The sequence below is a fragment of the Micromys minutus genome (genome assembly GCF_963924665.1).
Source record: "Micromys minutus genome assembly, chromosome: 18".
In the NCBI taxonomy this organism is placed as follows: Eukaryota; Metazoa; Chordata; class Mammalia; order Rodentia; family Muridae; genus Micromys; species Micromys minutus.
In genome coordinates, this window is record NC_137953.1 from 40,943,541 (window position 1) to 40,965,801 (window position 22,261).

The following is a 22,261-nucleotide window of genomic DNA, read 5'->3' on the forward strand; positions in this document are numbered from 1 at the left end:
TATGCAACATTACCTCAAAACATTGACGGGTCCAGTTAAAGCCAGTATGAATATATCTGATGACATAAACTGCATCCTGTGAAATCTGGTTTTGATTGTTGAAATAGCAATCTAGTTTCAAGCCCCAAATCAATCTTTTTTTTCTATATTTACTTATTTTATGTATATGAGTACACTGTAGCTCTCTTCAGACACACCAGAAGGCATCAATTCCATTACAGATGATTGTGAGCCACCATGTGGTTGCTGGGACTTGAACTTGGGACCTTTGGAATAGCTGTCAGTGCTCTGAACCGCTGAGCCATCTCTCCAGCCTCTCAAGGCAGTATTCTTTTATTTTGAGTGTGTGAGTCTCTGTGTGTGTACGCACCCATGTGCTCGCTTGTGTTTATCTATGCAGGTGTCCACAGGAGCCAGAAGAGGGTGTTGGACTCCCTAGATCTAGGATTACAGGCAGTTTTGAAATGCCTGATATGTGTGCTGGGAACTAAACCCTGCTCTTCTACAGGAACAGCAAGTACTCCTAACCACTGAGCCATCTCTCTGACTCTACAATAGAGTGCTCTTGAAACTCTGTCTCTCCACTTTTACCCTGATGCAAAATGACAACCACCTATGGTCCTCAGAAACCACTGTGGAAATTATGTCTCTGTTCTTGACAGAGATATGAGCTGCTGATCAGGCCTGGAAGAGATGGAAGGCTGAACTCAGCATTAGAACATGTGCCTAGCAAGTGGGAGGCCTGGAGTTTGATTCCCCAGCACAGAAAAAAAAAGTTTGTACATTTCTCAGTAAATTTGGTTTTCCTTAAAAGGAAAAAGAACATCTCTTAAAAAGAAACCCCCATATTTCCAAGCAGGGCAGTGGCAGAGCAGACCTTCAATCCCAGCACCTGGAAGGTAGAGCCAGGTAGATCTCTATGAGTCTGAGGCCAGTCTGGTCTACAGAGTGAGTTCCAGGACAGCCAGGGCTACACCGTGAAACCCTGTCTCAAAAAACAAACAAGCTGGGTACTGGTGGCACACACGTTTAATGCCAGTAGTGGGGAGTCAGAAGCAGGCAGATCTCTGAGTTTGAGGCCAGCCTGGTCTACACAGGACAGCCAGGACTGCACAGAGAACCCTATCTCAAAAGAACAAACACACACACAAGCAAAAAAAAATTTCCATCTTTCCACTACAGATAATCTATTTTAGTAATTTTTTTTCTATTTTTAATCTATTTAAGTACTGTTAGCTTTTTCGTTTTGTTCACTAGATTTATAAATATTGGTCAAAACAAATGTTTTGGGCTGAGGAAATGGCTCAGTTGTTAAAGTTCTTGGCCCACAAGAATAAGGACCCAAGTTTGGATTTCCAGCGTCTACATAAAAGACACTGTATAATGGTTCACCTCTGTAATCCAAGTGCTCAGGGGGCAAAGAACAGCAGACCCTACTCCATCTAGATGACCTGGTGATCTCCGGGTTAGGGATAGATGACATGTGTGCTGATGTCAGGGACAAAGTTGTGGAGTTGATTGACTCCTTGTTTTTATGTGGAATCTGGTGACTGGACTCAGGTTGTGAGATTGTTGCTCTTGTTTCTGAGTGAATCCCTTCTCATCCTACTAACAGGCACATTTCGCTTATGTTTACATATTATTTGAAACACTTGATACCTAGTAAGTTTTCAGGGCTTGGTGTTCCTCACATTTGGTGACCATCCTATTCTGCCTTATGATGGATTGGAAGAAGATGGCAAACCATGAACAACTTCCTAGAACAACAGTTCTTAACCTGTGGGTTGTGACCATCCGAAGACACACATTTCTGATGGTCTTGGGAACCGAGACCAAATTACAGTTATGAAGTAGCCATGATGATAATCTTATGGTCAGGGGTCACCACAACATGAGGAACTGTATTAAAGGGTCACAGCATTAGGAAGCTTGAGAACCACTGTCCTAGATGTAGCATACTACTGGCCCTGCTTTTGCCTGCAATTTTCATTTCTATTAGGACTTTCTATATATTGATTTTTCTTTCATCGATACTTATTTTATCAGTGAAAAGCACTGGTTTTATGAGTTGTTAAGAAAACGTGTAGGGCTGGAGAGATAGTTCAGTGGTTAAGAGCACTGACTGACTTTCCAGAGGTCCTAAGTTCAATTCCCTGAAATGACATGGTGGCTCACAATCGTCTGTAACGGGACATTACATATACACACACATATATAATAAATAAATATTTTTTAAAAAGAAAGAAAAAACGTGCATTAAACCACAAGGCAACACTGCTACACACTCCCAAAACAGCCACAGTCAAGCTGTGAGCCTAGGCTACTGTCACATGATGTCTTGACTCAGGCTGAACACCTCCTTTCCAAGTGGTTTATCCACATACTGGACAACATAGCACTGCTTGCCATACGGACCTTTCCATGGGGTGACTTGAATGTCTACATCATTTGAGAGTTGGCTTCTGTAGAGGTAGGGAGCAAAGAGGAAGCCACAATATTTTCATGACCCAGTTTTCAGAGTCACAGTGTCATTTCAGATTACTGAGGTCACTCCTATGCAACTTGGAAAGAGACCACAATTACCTGCAGACAAAAGTGGCTGGGAGCCAACAGGCAACTTACTCTAGGAAGTTGTCATCAAGTTAATCCGACCCAAGGACGTCACCAACCCCATTTCTTCTGCTTTCAAACTAAGGCATGAGTAGTGTTGCTAAGAGGGGGGCATGCAGCCTGAATTTCCTCATTTGAGCTCCATCAGAAAAGTCTAAATCCATACCAAGAGAATGACTGGCCCTTCTCTTCTGTGTGGTTAGAGCTTTCTTCTCTACTGAACAATGTTATCCTCTACTGTTTCGTTAGCTAGGGAAAATTCCTGGCCGTCCCCGTCCTCTATCTTCCCTGTCACCTGATCATATGACTAATGCCTCTCTTTACTCCTGTACCTCAGTGAAACATCTGCTTGCTACGGACTTTGGACATTCCATCTGACTCAACTCAGATATGTATGTACTTTTTAAATTTTCCGTGACTTAGCTGACTCATTACAGTCTGGGTGTGTGTTTCTTTCTTCTGATTGGTAGTTTAACTGAATCCTGTTGCTCTCTATTCCAGTGTGTCCTCATACCTCCAGCTATGCACTCCACACAGATTTACCAGTTAAACAATGAAAAAATAGGGGCTGGAGAGATGGCTCAGTGGTTAAGAGCACTGATTGCTCTTCCAGAGGTCCTGAGTTCAATTCCCAGCAACCACATGGTGGCTCACAAATATCTGTAATGGGTATCCAATGCATTTTCTGGTGTTTCTGAAGACAGAGACATATATACATGAAATAAATAAATTTAGAAAAAAAATCTGTTGAAAAACAAACAAAAAATGAAGAACAACTAAAACCCCAAGTATAATAGACAAAAAAAATGAAACAATGAAACAGCAAACTCTAATGTTCTGAAAGACAAATTTCCCTTCCTTTCCCTCCCTTATTAGCCCTCTAGAATGAGTAATCTATACTCAATAATTCTCTTTTTGACTATACACATTTTGACTTGCAATCTTACCTGTCCAAGAAAACTATGCACCAAGCTGGAGTATAATGCTGAATATAGGAGTATTTGTGGATTTAAGGACCCATGCTCAGAACACAAGGTTTACTATAATGGCAGGTCTACTGCTAGAATAGTCCCCACAGCTGGAGCTTGGGGAAATGAAGATATATACAGACTGCAGAAGACAGAAAGGAAGTACCTGTAAAATAGGCGTATGTTAAAATAAATGTACTACTTTAGCCCAAGATAGCCACCAGAGGGTCGTACCCTACATTCATGGAGGCTGTGGGGAACAACACACTAAGGAGAGCTTCACCAAAATCCCTAAGTTCAGTGGTACTGAGCCTGGAAACACAACGTCAGCTGTTTGGGAATCTGGATGGGATGGAATGGTGGGGAATCCGGGGCCAGCTTGGGCAATACAGTAAAAATCAAGAGAAAGCAAACAGCCCTCCAGAGATCCATTGCTGATTTTCCCAGTGGGACATAACTTATGGGGTGTGGAGCTGTCTTCGAGTTGACTCCCTGACAGCAACAAGGATTCTAGGATCTCTCCGACTATAGCTAATCCCAAGCATTTGACAGCCAGAGCTGGAGAATCGCAGTAACAAAGCAAAGAGTGGGAGACAAAAGGGCACGCTCTGAAAAGAACTTGGAGATTGTAACAAAACAGTTTCCCAAGGAAGAAAATAGATGGGTGGTCAGCAGTGTGCAGTTTAGTATATGCCCTCATTCAAAAAGGGTGTGTGTGGAGGGATTAAGCGAGGTGGTGGTGGTGGCACATGCTTCTAATCCTTGTGGAAGCACACAGATCTCTGTGAACCAGAAGCCAGCTGGTCAACAGAACTAGTCCCAGGACAGCCAGAGCTGAGCAGTGATAGTCTGTCTCAAAAAACAGGGGGGGGGGGATTAAAACCAGTGGCATGTGTCTTCAAATCCAGCACTCAGTAGTCAGAGACATGGGGAGTCTTTCTGAGTTTGAGGCCAGCCTGGTCTACACACAGAGTTTCTGGATAGCTGGGGCTACCCAGAAAATTCCTGACTATGGTGGGGTGGTGAATAGAGAAAGATGTGTTGATGGCACATGCCTACCACATGCTGACACACCTTCCTAATATGCTCACTCAAGGAGAAGTCACAATTATTTGCCTACTAAAACTATGTTCAGTTTCAGACTGACTGAGCTGAAGAAATGACCATGTCCCCTGTGGACACCTATAATTTTTTAAAGAGACTTTTACCCATGGAAAACTGGACTTCAACAAAGAAATAAATCTCAAGGTGAGCCAAACATAAAGTTAGATTTATTAAAAGCAGAAAGAAAGACATTTCAAGAGAGAGTAAAACAAACCTGAAGGCTTAGACCTTACAAAACATAGTTTAATAAAGGTTCTTTAAAAAATATCATTTGTTTTGCAAGCATGCATGTCTGTGTGAGGATGTTGGATCTCCTAAAATTGGAGTTGTAGACAACTGTGAACTACCATGTGGGTAGAGGAAATTGAACCTGGGTTGTCTGGAAGATCAACAGTCAGTGCCCATTTAAAAATTTTATCTATTTAATGTATGAGTGCTCTGATGCATATACATGCACATGCTGAAGAGAGCATCAGATCTTCCTATAGATGGTTGTGAACCACCATGTGGTTGCTGGGAACTGAACCCAGAACCTCTGGAAGAGCAGCCAGTGCGTTTAAATGCTGAACCATTTCACTAGTCCCTAATAAGGGTTCTTTTTTAAAAAATTATTTATTAATTGCATACAGTGTTCTACATATATATCTGCATGTCAGAAGAGGGCACCAGATCTCATTACAGATGGTTGTGAGCCACCATGTGGTTGCTGGGAATTGAACTCAGGACCTTGGAAGAGCAGCCAGTGCTCTTAACCGCTGAGCCATCTCTCCAGTCCCCACCTAATAAGGGTTCTTAAAGTCTTTGTCATGATTCGAACAAATGGCCCAGGGAGTGGCACTATTTGGAGGTGTGGTCTTGTTGAAGTAGGTGTGTCATTGTGGGTGTGGGCTTTAAGACCCTCATCCTAGCTGCTGGGAAGTCAGTATTCTGCTAGTAGCCTTCAGATGAAGATGTAGAACTCTCAGTTCCTTCTGCACTATGCCTGCCTAGACACGGCCATGCTTTCAACTTGATGATAATAGACTGAACCTCTGAACCTGTAAGCCAGCCCAATTAAATGTCCTCATAAAAGTTACCTTGGTTATGGCATCTGTTCACAGCAGTAAAACTGTAACTAATACACTCTTTAACCTCCCTTCTAGCCCACCACCCACCAGACTGTTTAATAGGGCAAAAGGGGATGGGGACCTGTTCAGAAATAGTTCTTTGAGGCAATTTTAATCTTTGTTGTCAAGATATCAGTTAAGTTTACAAGAATTAGCAGCAGTAGCTTGAGCTGTTTGATCCAGAAGAAACCCCCAGGCTCTGCCAATAGGTCTGAGTCCACAGAAGCAGCAAGAAGCCACCAGAATATCACAAGAAGTTCTTTGGAACATTTTTTTCTCTATGAAGTTACAATAAATGAAGGTCAGCAAAGAAGGCAAGGTGAACCAATGCCACAGTGTCAGTGTCGTCATCCACTGTCGAGTTATACTCATGTTCTTTTCAAACATCATGTGTCCTCTCAAGCATCAGTGTATGGGTATGTGTAAATGAATTTTTCCAGGCAGCTTCAAAAAACCAAAAACACCACATGTCTGTTCTCAGCAAAACATCCTCCCATGACCAAGCCAGCTCAGTCAGTCAACAGAGTCTCAAGGGAGGAAGTGAGGATTGAAAAGAAAAGACAATTAGACAATATTATAACATGACTCCAACCAGTGTTGAGGCTGAAGTGGTTTATTTTTCTTCAGTCAGCTTTTATACCATTCTTGCTACATTGAAAGAATATGGTCAGTTCTCAGATCAAAGACAAAGTGATCAGGTAAGGCAAAGAACAAAGAGATCACACCAGGAAGTAATCAAACAAAGCAATAAACAGACTCCCCAGAGTCAACGGGTTTGGAGGTTTATCCCAATTACCAAGACAAAAGGGAAGCCACACATTCCTTGGCTTTGTCAACCTTGATCCTTGCAGTAGCCCAAATATGAATGTTCTTATCTGAGCCTACTTCCTTGAGCCCTCTGACAAGTACTTGCCAAGTTTCTATAATTTCTATAAGTAGCATCAAAAGCTCTCCACACTCCCAGGAGAACATCCTCTCATAAGACAGTTTCCAGGAAAAAAAATTCACATGATACAACCGAGTCTCTAAAGAAAGCAGAACGTTCCACTTCACACCTCATAGGTCCAATGTGGATTCTTAAGGAGTCATAATATTAGCTGCCATTCTCCTAATCCTCATTGTATATCTGAGATGGCCATACATGGATGTTGGACTCTTCCTGGCATCTGATTCTGAAGGATTCTAGGGCAGTATGGAGGCAAGCTGAATCTTCTGACAGAGTGACTGTACTGGGGGTGGGGTGGAGTAGGGAGCACTGTACATCTCCAAAGGTTGCTAAGGAAACTACTTTTATAACATTGTTCAAAGGGTATAATTTGTTTATTTCATTTGCTTTTCTTCCTAGAAAAATTTATTTTACTTTTAGTTATGTGTATGGGTCTGTGTGTGAATATGTGTATATGAATTGAAGATGCCTTCAGAGCCCATGAGAAGAGGGTGGGGAATGCCCTAGAGCTAGAGGTACAGGAAATTGTCATCAAGTATCAGTCTCAGTATCATCAAGGCAGGAGCATAGCAGCATCCATGAAGGGATGGTGCAGGCATATAACTGAGTGTTCTACATCTTCATCCAAAGGCAAATAGGAAAAAACTGGCTTCAAGGCAGCTAGGAAGAGGGTCTTAAAGCCCATGTTCACGGTGACACACCTACTCCAAGGCTACACCTCCAAAAACTGCCACTCACTGGGCCAAACATATTCAAAGCACTACATTCACTCCACGCCCCCCATAGGCTTGTTCAAACATGTGAGTCTATGGGGCTCATACCAACCCATAGCATAAAAACTCATTTAGTCCAACTTCCAAAGCCTGCACAATCTCAACAATGTTAAAAGTACAAAGTTCAAGGTCTCTTCTGAGATTCATCCAATCATTTAACTGTAATCTCTAAAGCAAGACAGGAAACCAGCTGGGCAAACTGCACACTCTGCATCTCCATGTCTGATGTCACAAAGTGGTCTTCAGATCTCCAGTTCCTTTTTCACCATTGTTGACTGTAACAAACTTCTTTCTTCTGGGCTGTTTCCATTCTCTGTTAGCAGCTTCTTCAGCAGATAGCCCACAGCTCTGGCATCTCAAAAATCTTGGGGTCTTCAAGGCAACCTCAATGTTACAGCTTCTTGTTTCAGTGTCTGGGATCCACACATGATCTTCTGGGCTCCTCCAAAGGGCTGGCGTCACTTCTCCAGATCTGCTCTTTGTAGCTTTCTGAGCTCAGGTTGATCCACTCCATTGCCACTGCTGTTCTTGGAGATCATCTCATGGTACTGGCACCTCTAATATACTGGGATCTTCTGCTGCAACTAGGCTTTACCAGTATCTTCTCACAGGCTCTCTTCATGGTGGTCAAATCCTTTGCATGACCACTTCAGTCCTAGGCTGTCAACTGCAACTGAAGCTGCACCTTCACCAATGGCCTTCCATGGCCTCTCACAGTGCCAAACCTCAGTTGCTCTCCATGACCCCTTCATGCCTTCAAAACCAGTATCACCTGGGTGACTCTTACACATTACCAAGTTCAGCTGCTGCAGCACAAAATACAACATTGACTGACACACACATGCACACACACATACACACACACACACATGCACACAGAAGAAGAAGCATATACGCGGTGAGGAAATCCGGTTCTTGTTGGCATCATTGCTGTGTTTAGAATCTATCTGGGTTCATTCTGTTGCTATAACAAAACACTGTAGACCAGAACAGGAGTTATTTGCAACAGTTCCAGAAGTTCCAGAGCCTTTGTCTTACAATGTCAGGTTTCTGTTGCTGTGAGAAAACCCTGCCCAAAAACAACTTTGGAAAAACAGGGTTTCTTTTGCTTACAAGTTCACATCCCAGGTCATCACAGAGGGAAGTCACAGTAGGAATGTGGAGACAGGAAATGAAGCTCAGCCTTGAAGGAAAGTCCTAGCTAGGCTCCACAGCTAACTTTCTTATACAATCCAGGGCAATCAGACCAGAAATGTACCACCTGTAGTGAGCTGGGCCTGAGCATTGCACACATGCTTGTGGTAGGCCTTGCCCTTCCCTCACTCCCTCTGCCTTGCTAAAAGCCATCAGATTACATTCCTAAAGCTAGCCACCAAGGTCTATTTTTTTATTTGGCTTCTTCCTCCCCCTGCGGCTGACCATCAAGGCCCAGCTAGTAAAATACTTTAGTCCAGCAATCCAAAGTCCCCTTAGGCTTACCTAATTGACACGCCCAGTTAAAAATTAGACACCTCATCCTGACTTGAGGGTTTTCCTTTTCCCTTGGTAAACTGCCATTTGCCCATAGGCCATGTCGTGTCGAGCTCCTCTCTAACCAGAGGCAGTCTTCCCTTTCCTCCTTCTTTGTCCCTCCCCCCCCTCTCCCTCCTCCCCCTCTTTCCCTCCCTCCCTCCCTCTCTCTCTCTTTCTGTCTCTTATTCCCTTCCCTTTGTCCTTCTGTGGCAAATGAATCTCTTGTGTTGGTCTTGTGCCAAACGTGGTGCTTTCAGGGCCTCTTGTATCATCATTCATCAAAAACAAATGTCCTACACACTTGACTATAGGGGCATCTGAGATGTTTTCTCAGTCGGGGTTGTTCTTTCCAAATAACTCTGGCTTGTATCAAGTTGACAATAGTCATTGTCGTTGTTGTCATCATCGGAGCAACATCCTAACTTGAAATTATGTTGTATGACAAACTCTTCCTGGGGAGATGCTACACATGGTTCTCCTCACCCCACATAGGGACAATTGCTCCGAAGTACAGATATGGCTAAAGTTCATCTTGGTAAACCATGAGATTTATTGAGGTTACTTGCAGAAATGTAGGTGAATGGTTACAGGAGCAGAAATGGCTCAAAACCAGCGGTACCAACAAAGCCCACACCAGCATGGGTGACAGCTCACAAAATCTGGGACCCTGGAGCGCACTGCACAGCCTTCAGGCAGTTCAACAGATTGAGGAGTGTCTGTTCTAAGTGACTCAGTTGGTCTAAATCCCCAACTGGCAGCTTGGCTGCTTCTCCTTCCAGGCATCTGGTCTGGTCTGAGAATCTCTGCAGCTGGCTTGTCTGAGCAGGACTTTTATTACTTCTCTGTCAGGGAGGGAACTATGGAATTCAGTCAGTTTCAAGGACTTCCAGAAGATATTTTGAGGGTTTTTTTTTTTTCATGATTTTTTTTTTCTGTGCCTTGGTGCTTTGCCTGTATGATGTTTGTGTGAGGATGTCAGATCCCCTGGAACTGGATTACAGACAGTTGTGATCTGCCATGTGAACAAGTACGCTCACATAAGTCTCTGGACCCCCTCTAGTGGAATCACAAATGCCATTACTGGGACCCCTCTTCCCTGACATTGTCTCACCCTATCTCCCTCAATACCAAGTCACATTAATATATGATTTTTTTTTTTAATGAACAAAGATTCAGACTAGAACAACCTAGGTTACTTTGCATGGAGCCCAGAACAGGAAAGAACTCTAGAGCAGAACCAGGCTGTGAAACAGATAGTCCTTCCTTTTGGACCATACAGTGTTGGTCAGCCTGTGGCATCAGAGGATTAAGGATAAAAGAAATATGTACTGTGGTCAGTTACACAGCCTTGTCCTGTCCATTACTTGGGAAACAGAGGTAGGAAAGTGGGATCATGACTGGCCAGCATGGTCTATGCAAGGGAGTAACATTTTAAAACAATAACAAAAATCAAACGCTAAGGATCCTTGGCATGGGGAAGGAGTGTCTGGGAGCAGCGAAAAGAAGGCTCAAGCTGGTGGCCTAGGTTTTCCTGAGATGGCTTCTCAGACTGTTCTCTGCTAGTAAAACTTCTAAAAGCTTTCTGGAAAGCTCATGGCTTTTCTGACCAAAGTTAGAAAAGCTGCTATAAAAAATTACTGGGGAGCTGGAGAGATGGCTCAGAGGTTAAAAGCACTGACTGCTCTTCCAGAGGTCCTGAGTTCAAATCCCAGCAACCACATAGTGGCTCACAACCATCCGTAATGAGATCTGATGCCCTCTTCTGGTGTGTATGAAGACAGCTAACAGTGTACTTTTAATAAATAAATAAATAGATAAATAAATAAATCTTTAAAAAATTATTGGGGTCTGGAGAGATGGCTCAGCGGTTAAGAGCACCGACTGCTCTTCCTGGGGTCCTGAGTTCAATTCCCAGCAACCACATGGTGGCTCACAACCATCTGTAATGGGTTCAGATGCCCTCTTCTGGTCTGTCTGAAAACAATTACAGTGTACTCACATAAAATAAATAAATCCTAATATATATATATATATTAGATTTTCCAAGTCAGAAATCCTGTTAGAAAAAAATTCTTGAAGAGTTGTTTTTGCTCTCTGGAGATCTCCAGAGAGCCTAGCTCTTGCTAGAGAAACATTCTAAAGAAGAATTGCTATGGCTTTCTGCTGACTCATCTCAAGTAGACCAAAAATCCCAGTTTTTTATTTACATATTAGTTCAGTTATTTAGTCCAGGTTCCCTTTGATTATCCTGTAAATCAGCATCCTGTGACCCTAGCCCTTGGATTCTTAGAAAACAGCAAGCACACATTTTTTTTTTTTAACATTGCAAAATAATCCAGAGATCTGCCAGCCTCCACTACACACAGATGCTAAAATAGCTGGGTGGGACCTAGGCCAGAAATAACCATTTCTAGCACACCTGGGGTTAACCTTGCTTTGTCCTGGGCTGACCTTGAACTCAGGAATCTCCCTGCCTTTAAATCTTTCTAACCAGCTATCTCTTAATGCAGCTGCCTTCCCCCCCCCCTTTAGATCTGTGAAACACCTCATAACTCATATTGCATCCTTATTTTTTTTTGCATAGTTGAGAAATTATATATTTTCGAATTCATGTTTTTAGAGTTCTTTCCCATAGCTTTAAGGGCTGTCCTGAAGGTCCCGGTTTGCTGAGACATTAGCCACACCTTCACCTCCTGGACTTATATTGTCTCAGATTATCACCGAGTCATTAAAGTTAACAGAGAGGACATTCCTCAGAGGGATATGAGAATATGCACATGATTGTACAAACAAGCCTTATCCCACATCAGCCATCACACTCCTGGAGGCTCACACGGGGCGGGTGGGTGGGGGTGTCCCAGGGGCAGAAACTATGTAGGTCATTCTGTTTCTCCCAGGGAGGAGATAAAACAGGTGAGTTAGACATTCAGGTTCCAGAGGTGGATGCACTTGCCCATAGATCTAACAGAGAGCCCTTTGAACTACAAATAGTGGTTGCTGCCAGGCGCTTGGGCCTCATGGCAGTTAGAGGCTAGCTGAGATAACACATAAAAGGAGAGATGCTGATAAACGTGGTAAGGATGCTGTATGTACTGGAGAAAGAAATACGGGTGAGACCCCATGACTGGCATGGTTGTCTCTCAGTTCTCCTTTGTCCAACCATAATATGGGTAGATAAGATAATAGATAACCTGTATGCATAAGACCCCCCAGCCTGGAAAATATCTGAGATCTGCTGAGGAGGTAACTGAGGGTCTGGGGCATTATAATAAATGTTATCTATTTATTAGCTGTTAGCTGTTCTTGCAAAGGAACCATGTTCAGTTACCAGTCCCTATGTTGGTTGGCTCAAAACTACCAGGAATTCCAGCTCTAGTGGATCCAACCTTTTTTCTTGGTCTCTACAGGTGCTTACATGAGGGTTTGTATACACACACACACACACACACACCACAGGGTATTAAATAGTACTAGAGGAATATCATGAGGCAAGAGATCCCCAAGGTGCTAAGGACTAGATATAGCTGACACAATATGACATTACCAGAGCTTGCCTCTTAACTCCCAGGACATGTTAGCTAATGGCTGGCAGTTTTAGCTTCTCCTGGATTGGCCCAGCCATGATATATTTCTCTGCTGGCTTCAACCAGCAAAGCAGTGGCACATGGACCTCATCTGTGTGGAATAATTTTTGGTCAACTTGACATAAGTTAGGGTCATCTGGGAAGAGGCAACTTAAAGTGAAAAAAAAAAAGTTATCTCCAGCAGACCGGCCTGTGGGCAAGTTTGTGGGAAGGCCCAGCCAGCTGCTGTGGGCGGTGCCACTCCTGGTCAGGAGGTCCTGGATTGTAAGAGCAGGGCTGGAGAGTAAGCCGTAGGCAGCCTTCTTCCACGACCTCTGTTTTACTTCCTGCTCTGACTCCCTCATGATGGTCTATAAACTAAAAGATAAAACAAACCCTTTCCTCCCTAAAGTGTTTCTGGTCGTGGTGTTTACCACAGAGAGCAAACTAGGACACACCCAAGCCAGGACTCCTACTCTCTAACGTCACGTATTTCCTGATTTAGTCTTCATGAGAGTATGACAGCACTCCTTCAGACTCTTTCTGGGCCTTCTTTTGACTTTCTCTGGTGTTCTACCCAGGGTCTGACCCCTACCCCTCTTCCTCCTCCTTCTTCTTCCCTCATCTCCTCTTATTCTTCTCCCTCCTCTCACCTTATACCTCATGCTGTCCTACATAGAATTTCCTATGTAGCCCAGGCTGACCTGAATCATCCTCCTGCTGATGTAAAAGAAACTCAAAGTCACAGAATTGATGTTTTAAAAGATCTAGTAACAGACTTGCTTTGGAGACATTAAATCACACAAAATAGAGTTTAGTTAAGGGACTGCTGCCTCCAAAATAACCCAAAGGTAAATATAGTCTAAATGGCCCTATTAGAGATTAGTAAAATTTAACATGTTAAAATTCAGATGTGTATTCCCCAGGATTTACTTAAAATTTATCTATTTATTTTATACGTATATGACTACACTGTAGCTGTCATCAGACACATCAGAAGCAGGTGTCACATTCTATTACAGATGGTAGTGAGCCACCATGTGGTTGCTGAGAATTGAACTCTGGACCTCTGGAAGAGCAATTGGTGCTTTGAACCGCTGAGCCATCTCTCCAGCCCTATTTACCATTCTTCAGGCTCCATTTCCATAACAAAAAAGAGATCAAAGACCAAACAAACACCAACCATTAGGTCCAACAAAAAAGACAAACCTTTAACTGGTTGCCTAGCCCAGTAAGATAAGGCCACAACCATCAAATTAAGTCCTAGCAGGCCTTTAAGTTCCCTAAACTCTTATCAGAAAAAACTATATTTCTAGGCAGGCAAGAGGACCTTAGGTAACAACTGTTCAGAAAAGAACATCACTAATATACTTAAGAAATAATTCTGGAGCAAACACAAGGTCAAATAGAGAGCAGGGATTGAAGATCTACAGAGACTGCCTCACCTGGAGAAACCACCCCATATGCAGCCACCAAACCCAAGAACTATTGCTGATGCCAAGAAATACTTACTGGCAGGAACCAGACATGGATGTCTCCTCAGAGGCTCTGCCAGAGTCATATAGATACAGATGAGGATGCTTGCAGCTAAACATCAGACTGAACACAGGGAGCCCAATGAAAGAGCTAGAGAAAGGACTGAAAGAGATGAAAGGTTTGCACTCTCGTGGGAAGAACATCATCAACCAGTCAAGGCACTGAGGTGGAGCGGGTGATTGAGAGAGGGAACACCTTCATGGAAGCAAGTTGAAGGGGGGGAGGGAGGGGGAAGGGTATAACATTTGAAATGTAAATACAGAGAATATCCAATAAAATTGAAAGAAGGAAAAGAAATATTTCTGGCATTATCCTTGCTGTGTAAATTTCCCACCTTCCTAAGCAGCCAGATTCACAGTTTCCTGTCTCTGTTTAAATTGTTCGAAGTGTAACCTGGGGCAGGATGAAGGAGATTTTAGGGTGTCGGTGCATGAGAAATAAATATGCGTAAAGTGTATGTAAGACTGTAAAACCGGCTCTAAAAGGCCTGATTTTCCTTGGGCATTAGTCCCAGCCATACAGACACTATTAAAGAGTGTTTCCTTCATCTCTATGTGTGTTAAGTCATCTCTATGTGTGTTAAGTGACTTCTTGCTGGAAAGGTATTTTATTTCTCTACCAACCACCTAGCCAAGAAGTTTGTACCACCATCTTCTGACCCCTTTTGCACCTTAACTCTGTCATTAGCTCCCTCCTACGAAACTTAACTGTAACAGTACATATTATGATTTCAAAAATGCCCTAAATAGGCCCTGTGTGGTGGCAGTATTTAATCCCAGCATCCAGGAGGCAGAAGTAAGTATACCTCTGACTCCGAGGCCAGCTTGGTTCACATGAGGGGTTTCATGTTCGCCAGGGCTACATAGTAAGACTATTGAAACAAAACAACAATAAACAAACCTTAAATGTTTCCTATGTCTTTCCTACTTTTCTGTAGTGGAGATGCTAGGGGTAGAACTCTGGACTTATGCAAAATAGAGGTGTTATCTACCAGTGAGTGGTGTCTCCAGCCTACATACTGCTTTTCAGAGCTTTGAATGGATGGGAAATGTCTGTATTCTTAAGCATTCTCGTCCAACCAGACTCTTTATTCTTTACAAGGAAGTCTCTTTTAAAGAAGAGTTGTTTTACTTATGTATGCATGTATGTTTCTGTTTGAATGTATGCTGCATGAGAGCTGGGAATCGAACTCTGGTCCTCTGCAAGAGCAAGGAGCACTCTTAACTGCTGAGCCATCTCCCCAACAGTACTCTTTGTTCCTTAATCTCTTTAATCTCATCGGAGAAAAGCCTCCGATGGCCTTGATACTGGTTCTGTGAGTGTGCTGGGCTTAACACTGGTGTGCATGTGTGGTGGGGGGCTAGGGTATCTGAAAAATCAGTGAGCACTAAAGCCACACAGAGGCTTCCAAGTTGTCTTATGTCCAAGAAGAATAAAGAAATTTGGGCCAGGGTGAGTAGAAAAGCTTTACTGGGCTCCTGGAGAGACGTTGTGCTATATAGTGTGGTCTCTTCTGGATCTTATGAACTGGACAGCGACTTCGTTTTTAAACTTTACTTTTATTTTTATTTTTTTGTATGTTTACTTACTGTATTGCTGGTGGAGAACAGACCATGAGGGCATGGTTTGGGCCATCTTAAGGGTGTTGGGAACCAAACCAAGATCCTCTGCAGGGGCAGCAAATGTTCTTAATTGTTGGGCCACCTCTTTAGCACCTATGCCCAGGACTGGTCATGTTTGAAGGCAAAGGGGCGGAGCCGGTAAGACTCCTGACTCCACCTTCTTTAAGCGCATTCCTGTTAGGAGCATGTTCTGGGATCTCTAGAAAGAGAACTGTACTCTGAAGCGTCTGTACAATTTAGAGTTTACTCTTGACCGAGAGGGTGTCCTGTGGAAAGGGACCACAGAGGCAGGAGGCACACTTGGCTCCTCCTCTTCCGCCTCTTCCTCCGCCTTTTTCCCCTCCTCCCCTCCTTTTTAATTTTTTATATTTTGGAGACGGGATCTATGTAGTCTTGGCCGTCCTGGGACTCTTTTTGTGCCCTGTCCCTCTTACCCCCTATGCTTGGTTGGGTCTTACCTCCAGTCTTAGTTGATTGTCTAGTCTTAAAGGAAATACCAGTAAAGGAAATGAAGAGAAGGGGAAGAGGTTACTAAAAAAAAGTTTTACTGATGTTTTTATTTTTTTTAATATTTGGATAAAAGTGTTTTTTACAAGGTGGGGGGTAATGAAAACGTTTTATTTCATTGTTCTAAACAGAAGTTCATAGTATCTGATTTAAAAAGATTCATAGTTAATATTTCTAATATCCCTTTCCTGGGTCTGGAAGGTGTTGACTGATTCTAGGTCCTTAAGGGACTGCCTCTCATCCCCTAATGGGATACTGCTGTTTATAGAGCTGATGCCTCTGGGGGGGGGGGGGGCGGCGTTTCTTCCACTACTGTGTCTTCAGAGTCACTACTGTAAGGATCTCGCTGAAGATAGTCAATAAACACATTGATCTTACTTGATTTGATAAGAATGGGTCTCTGGAAACCTGCCAGACTGAAAATAAGGCCGAGTGGATTAAAAGACAAGTACAAAAGCAAGAGGCAAGAGTCAACAAGCAGCCAGATGAGGACCCGGGCTTGGCTCACTCTCATACCAAAGTTCCAGGGTGTCCGAGTGAAGGGCTGTGCAGTACCGCACCAGAGTGATTCTCATCCGGGTTTCTGAAGTTTGGCAAACCTGATTTCTTATTAATTTGTTTTTAAAGCGTAAACTGCATTTATTCATTGAGAGGAGGGAGGGAAGAAGGAGGGAGGGAGGGAGGGAGAGAGGAGAGCAGGGGAGAGGGAGAGGGAGAGAGAGAGAGAGAGAGAGAGAGAGAGAGAGAGAGAGAGAGAGAGAGAGAGAGCGCGCGAAAGAGAGCTTGCTTGGAGGTCAGAGGGCAGCTTGCAGGAGTAAACTCTCCCAACAAGTGGGGAAGTTCTGGGGGTCAAATTAGTGTCCTAGGTTTTAGCAACTGGTGCTTTTACCTGCTGAACCACCTTCCTGGCCAATAATCCCCTTGCCTCAGTCTCACGCGTGCCATCACCATGCCAAGCTTTTAATATTATTTCAGTGTGTGTTTGTGAGTGTGTGTTTGTGTGAGTGGGCACACACTTTCACTGCTGCACCGTGTCTGCAGATTTTTGGTTGTGAGCCTAGCCTTTAACGGCTGAACCATCTCTCCAGCCCGGCAGATTTTAAAGAAAAGTTTATTTCCCATCTGGTCGCGGATCCTTTTCTAATTTGGGGCTAGCGTTTAAGGGCCTGCAGATTAGCAGAGATTATAGATGAGTCAAACAAAACACAATTGTCCTAAAGAAAAGTTTTAAAGTCCCAATTTAACAAGGGAAGGGGGCCGAAGAGCGGACAAGTTGTGTGTGTGTGTGTGTGTGTGTGTGTTTCACTAGAGTCTGGAAGGGCACATGGAGCTTTTTTAATGCTAATGGTCTGGAGCCGCAGAATCTTCCGGAAGCTCCCCGGGGACTCGATGACTTTAATTTCGTCAGCTTTTGCTTCCCCCAGAGGAAAATCTATTTAATACTTCTTTGTCTCTCTACGGCATCGATACGGTAAGGTAAGGGTTTACCTTAAAAACCATCTTCATGCCAAGTGGGGGAGGAAGAAATCTGAAGACATTCTAAGCAGTTGGTTTGTGGCACCAAAATTGGAGATTTTAGTTAGGAAGGCCAGACAGGATCAAAGAATGGGTTTTCAATTAGCTCCGGAGAAGGCTACGAAACCAGGGTGAATAACAATCGCCGCTCTCGGTGAGGGGCTCCGCAGTGCGCAGAAAGTGCGCAATCCTGGCCCTGGTGCCGCGCGATCAGGCCAGGGAACAAACCTTGGAGAATCTTGGTCATCGGAGTTCCACTTGTTCCTTCAGGTTATTTCCTCAAGTGCGCAGTTCGGCTGATATCCACGTCCTGAGGTGGTGGCGAGCACTGACGACACTCGGCAGAGCGTCCCGCTCACAGGAAGCGCTCACCAGGTCGGCTCTTTCCGGAGCTGGGTGGGGCGGATTTGAGGACGCCTCCAGTGGGCTCCCCCCCACCCCCGGATGTGTCACTCGCCCCAGGCTTATCAAAACTCCACCCGAGCCTCTCGAACATTTTACTTCCTCTCTTCTCGGTAGCAGCCTCGCAGTCCCGAGCTCCGAGGGGATCTCACGTCCAGCCTGGAACCGAGGGTGCCCGGTAACCTGCCCGCGTAACGTCGCTTGCTTCCCATTCGCTCTCCCGCGCGGCTGACTTTAAATCTAACCCCGGGACCTGGCCGGTGAGGTCGGGCCTCGCGACGCCACCACCGGAGTTGGAAAGCGAAACCGCTCTTTTCTGCGAGCGGCACCGCCCGCGTCCGCCCCCGGGGCCGCGCGTAAGTTTCGATTCTTGGTGAAGCCGAGTCCCGCGCAGCGGCCGGAGAGGCGGCAGCCATAGCGCGCCATGGCCGATCCCGGGGTGTGCTGTTTCATCACCAAGATCCTGTGCGCGCACGGGGGCCGCATGACCCTGGAGGAGCTGCTGGGTGAGATCAGTCTTCCCGAGGCGCAGCTCTACGAGTTGCTGGAGATGGCGGGGCCCGATCGCTTCGTGCTATTGGAGACGGGAGACCAGGCCGGGATCACTCGGTCGGTGGTGGCTACTACTCGAGCCCGCGTCTGCCGTCGCAAGTACTGCCAGAGACCCTGCGACAGCCTGCACCTCTGCAAGCTTAATCTGCTCGGCCGGTGCCACTATGCACAGTCTCAGCGGTGAGTGCACCGGGGATGGGGAAGGTTCTCTACCTGACCCGCAGGGCACTTCCAGCGGGGGTTGCTTCCTAGGGGAAACCCCTTCTCCCTCTTAACCTCTAGGCCAGTGGTTCTCAACCTTCCTAATGCTGCGACCCTTTAATACAGTTCCTCAGGTTTGTGACACCCCCCCCCCCAACCATAAGATTTATTTTCCTTACTACTCCATAACAAGTTTATTAATCTGTTGTGAAACGTGATGCAAATACCTGTGTTTTCCGACGGTCACACGCGGCTCCTGTGAAGCTCAGCCCCCAGGTTAACAAACCGGTAGCCAAAGCGCTATTGGATTTCATCGCCCACCAGAATCCTAATTAACGTACTTTTTGGCCAACCAGAGTTTGTAGAAGTTGCAGGCACATCCTTGCTACCCCGTACTCCGTACTCCGAGTGTTGCGATCACCCCAGAATCCTAGCCGTGCTTCCCAGTCTCCTGTGTCTCCGGTGCACCAACACCCCCCCACCCCCCCCCCCCCCCCCCGTTCCCTATCACCCTTCAGTCCCTTGTCTCTCATCCAGCGACCGGCTGCGCCACCTGGCCAGATAGATACGGTGTAGTGGTCTCTCAGCCCTCTTCCTAGTCTGCGTGGGCGGCACAGTGTCCCACTCTCTCAAATTGCATGAAATAATGTGGGTTAACTTTCCAGGCAGCCGCTTCTGTGCCTGCTTAGTCTATTTTTCTTCTTAAATACTAGGTTTCCACGGCTTGAATCAAGCCTTTTATTTTGCTGTCTTCCAAGTTTCTCCAAGACAGGGATCACTCGCTTGGGTTCACCCGTCATCTATCGAGATGACTTCCAAGCACATATAACCTGTGCAGGCCTGCTATGAATCCAGCGTCCCCATCCAGTGTCCGAGGAACCAGTGTCTTGCTCACATTGGCCAAACTCCCTCGAAGCAGGCTCTCCGACCATATATATCCCCGACTTCACGCCGGTTTATATAATTTCTAATCTGCCCTTTCGTCTTCCAGATCTTTCTTCTGAGTGTTGCAGAAGTAATGAAGGCTTGGCTCTTCTACGCCATCGTAGTTCCAAGCTTTTATAGTTGTTTGTGGCCGGTGGTGGAAGTACTAAAGATCGGTACCCATGGAGCCTTTAACAATCGTTTTGAGCCAGAGTTTCACCAGCTTGCCCAGGCTGGCCTTGCAGTTAGCCTTCAGCTTGTTCCCCCTGTTGTTCAGTCTGAAGTGGCTGAGATTACAGGTCTGTGCTGTCAGCCGGCTTCCTTCTGTGGAGAGGATTTTCCACACTTGGTTGAGTCTTAAAACTGTGAGTGTTGCCCTGTTTTGTAAACATCCGGGGTCATCAAACCAACTCACTCCGGTCCAGGACACACCTCCTGGATGCATGTATCAAAACAGTCACAGGAGGAGCAATTTAGATGAATGAAACAATTAATATTCTTTAATTGCTAATTGTTAGGAACAAGATCTCATTTAGCGTTAGATATTTGAAGGAATGCTTCCATGTACCCCTTTATTTAAACGTCTAATGTTATGATGCAACAGTCTGAAAGCCTTTCTGAGTTCCAGGAAGTTGTGTTTAGAACTAAGTTGCTTGCAGCTGAGTAGGAAGAAAGGGAAGTGGTTTGAGGCTAAAAAGGAAGGAACATTCTAGAACTGTACTGAGCACCGACAGGGTTATAAGCACGCTTTGTGATTTTTTTTTTCTGTTATTGCCTGTTCTGAGGATTTCTTTAGTATGTGTTGGCTTTTTGTTTTGAAAGTTTCCGTGTTTTTCTTCAGTTCTCAGCATATTTAAAAGTTGTCAGGGGAGAGTTTTCAAAACTTGGCCTGTCCTGTGTTGTGTATTCTTTGTCTCTGTCCCCCAACGCCGGTGTTTTATTTTAAAGCTGATCCCAGTGATTATTTACTTCATAATACTCAGTATCTCTAGCAGATGAGGACTGCATTTTATTAATATTCTTGTTGTACAACCACTTTTTAAACGATCACTCTCTCCCTTCCTCCTTCCTTTGAGATAGGGTCTTGCTATAGTCCAGGCTGGTTTAGAACTGTCTTAGGCCAGGAATGACCTGAGTCTTTGGCCCTCCTACCTCTACCTCTGTACTTGGCACAGCCAACCGTAGCAGGTTTGTAGGTAATGCAGATGGAACCCAGGACCTTGTGCACACTAGGGTGCATTCTACCAGCGCAACTACATCCTCAGCCCCTCCCCCAGCCATTGTCTTATTATTAGTTAATTTATTATTCAAATTCTTTTGATTACCTTAGTAATCAAACCTGTATTTTCAGTATAAAACACCTGTATAAATATAAACCGTAATTACTTTGATGTGTATCCAGTATGTTTTTTTTTTTAGAAATGTCATTTAAGTTTGTTGTACAAAGCATGCATAGAAGTTTTAGCTTTATGAATTCTGTTATTGTGATTGTTTTTGTCTGGTTTGAAATAACCATTTTAACTGCTTTGAAAGCACGCACTTCTCTATTTTGCCAAGATCATATATGGTAGAGGGATTCTTTTGTCAGTTTAAGTTTAGATAGATACTTCAGAGAATTTATCTATCTATCATCTATCTATCTATCTATCTATCTGTCTGTCTATCTATCTATCTCACTGGGTAGCTTTCAATGGTCTGCACTTGCTATAGCTGAGCTGGGCCCAAACTGACATACCCGTCTGCCTCTGTGTCCACAGCCTGGTAGGAGGAAGAAAGGCATGTTAAGTTTTGTAGTATTTCCCTGTTAGCAACTCTTAACAGAATTTTGTCTACTAAGATTTGTCATGCATTAGTCATGTTCTCTTGACTCACTGGCTAATGGGATCAGTTAACCAACTAATGTCCACAGCGATGCACCGTGTTTGCTCGTTGTAGTGTGATTTGTATTTTGTTTATAGATACATTCCCTGTCGTATACTTTCATTCATAGATAGACATTCCCCTGTCTCTGTGTTCCTGCGTCTCCTTTTGTGACGCTTCTGGCTAAACATTTCAGTTGACAACGCTTTCCTGGGTGGGCGGGGTATTCTTGTTTGGGTGCTCAAGTTGGGACACTTCTGTTTACACTGCTGACAGGATCGTTCTAGACCCAAAATTCAAGCCCGAGGAGTAACACACACACTAATTATACCGTAAGTCAATGATGACTTGTGACAAGCAAGTCTTCACCGTAGCTCCCTTGAAAAAGACATTTTAACATTATTACTGTTGTGTGTCTGTGTGTATAGGCGTGGTGTGTGATGTGTGTAGGGGATGACATACGCTCTGCAGAGCACAGGGGAGGCCAGCGGAGTTCTGTGAACCGGGTCCTTCTTTTTTTTTTTTTTTTTTTTTTTTTTTTTTGGTTTTGTGAGACAAAG

The 22,261-nt window shown here is 44.5% G+C and overlaps 1 protein-coding gene across 2 annotated transcripts in view; it reads left to right on the forward strand.

Annotated features, from left to right (window-relative positions):
• The first annotated feature begins 18,293 nt into the window (after positions 1-18,293).
• Positions 18,294-22,261, forward strand: part of ZC3HAV1 (zinc finger CCCH-type containing, antiviral 1) — a 47,842-nt gene continuing 43,874 nt past the window's right edge. For both annotated transcript variants that reach the window (XM_080931924.1, XM_080931923.1), the window contains exon 1: positions 18,294-18,896. In XM_080931924.1, coding sequence (XP_080788050.1) covers positions 18,589-18,896 — 308 coding nt within the window. In that variant the 5' untranslated portion in view covers positions 18,294-18,588. The remainder of the gene's footprint in view (positions 18,897-22,261) is intronic.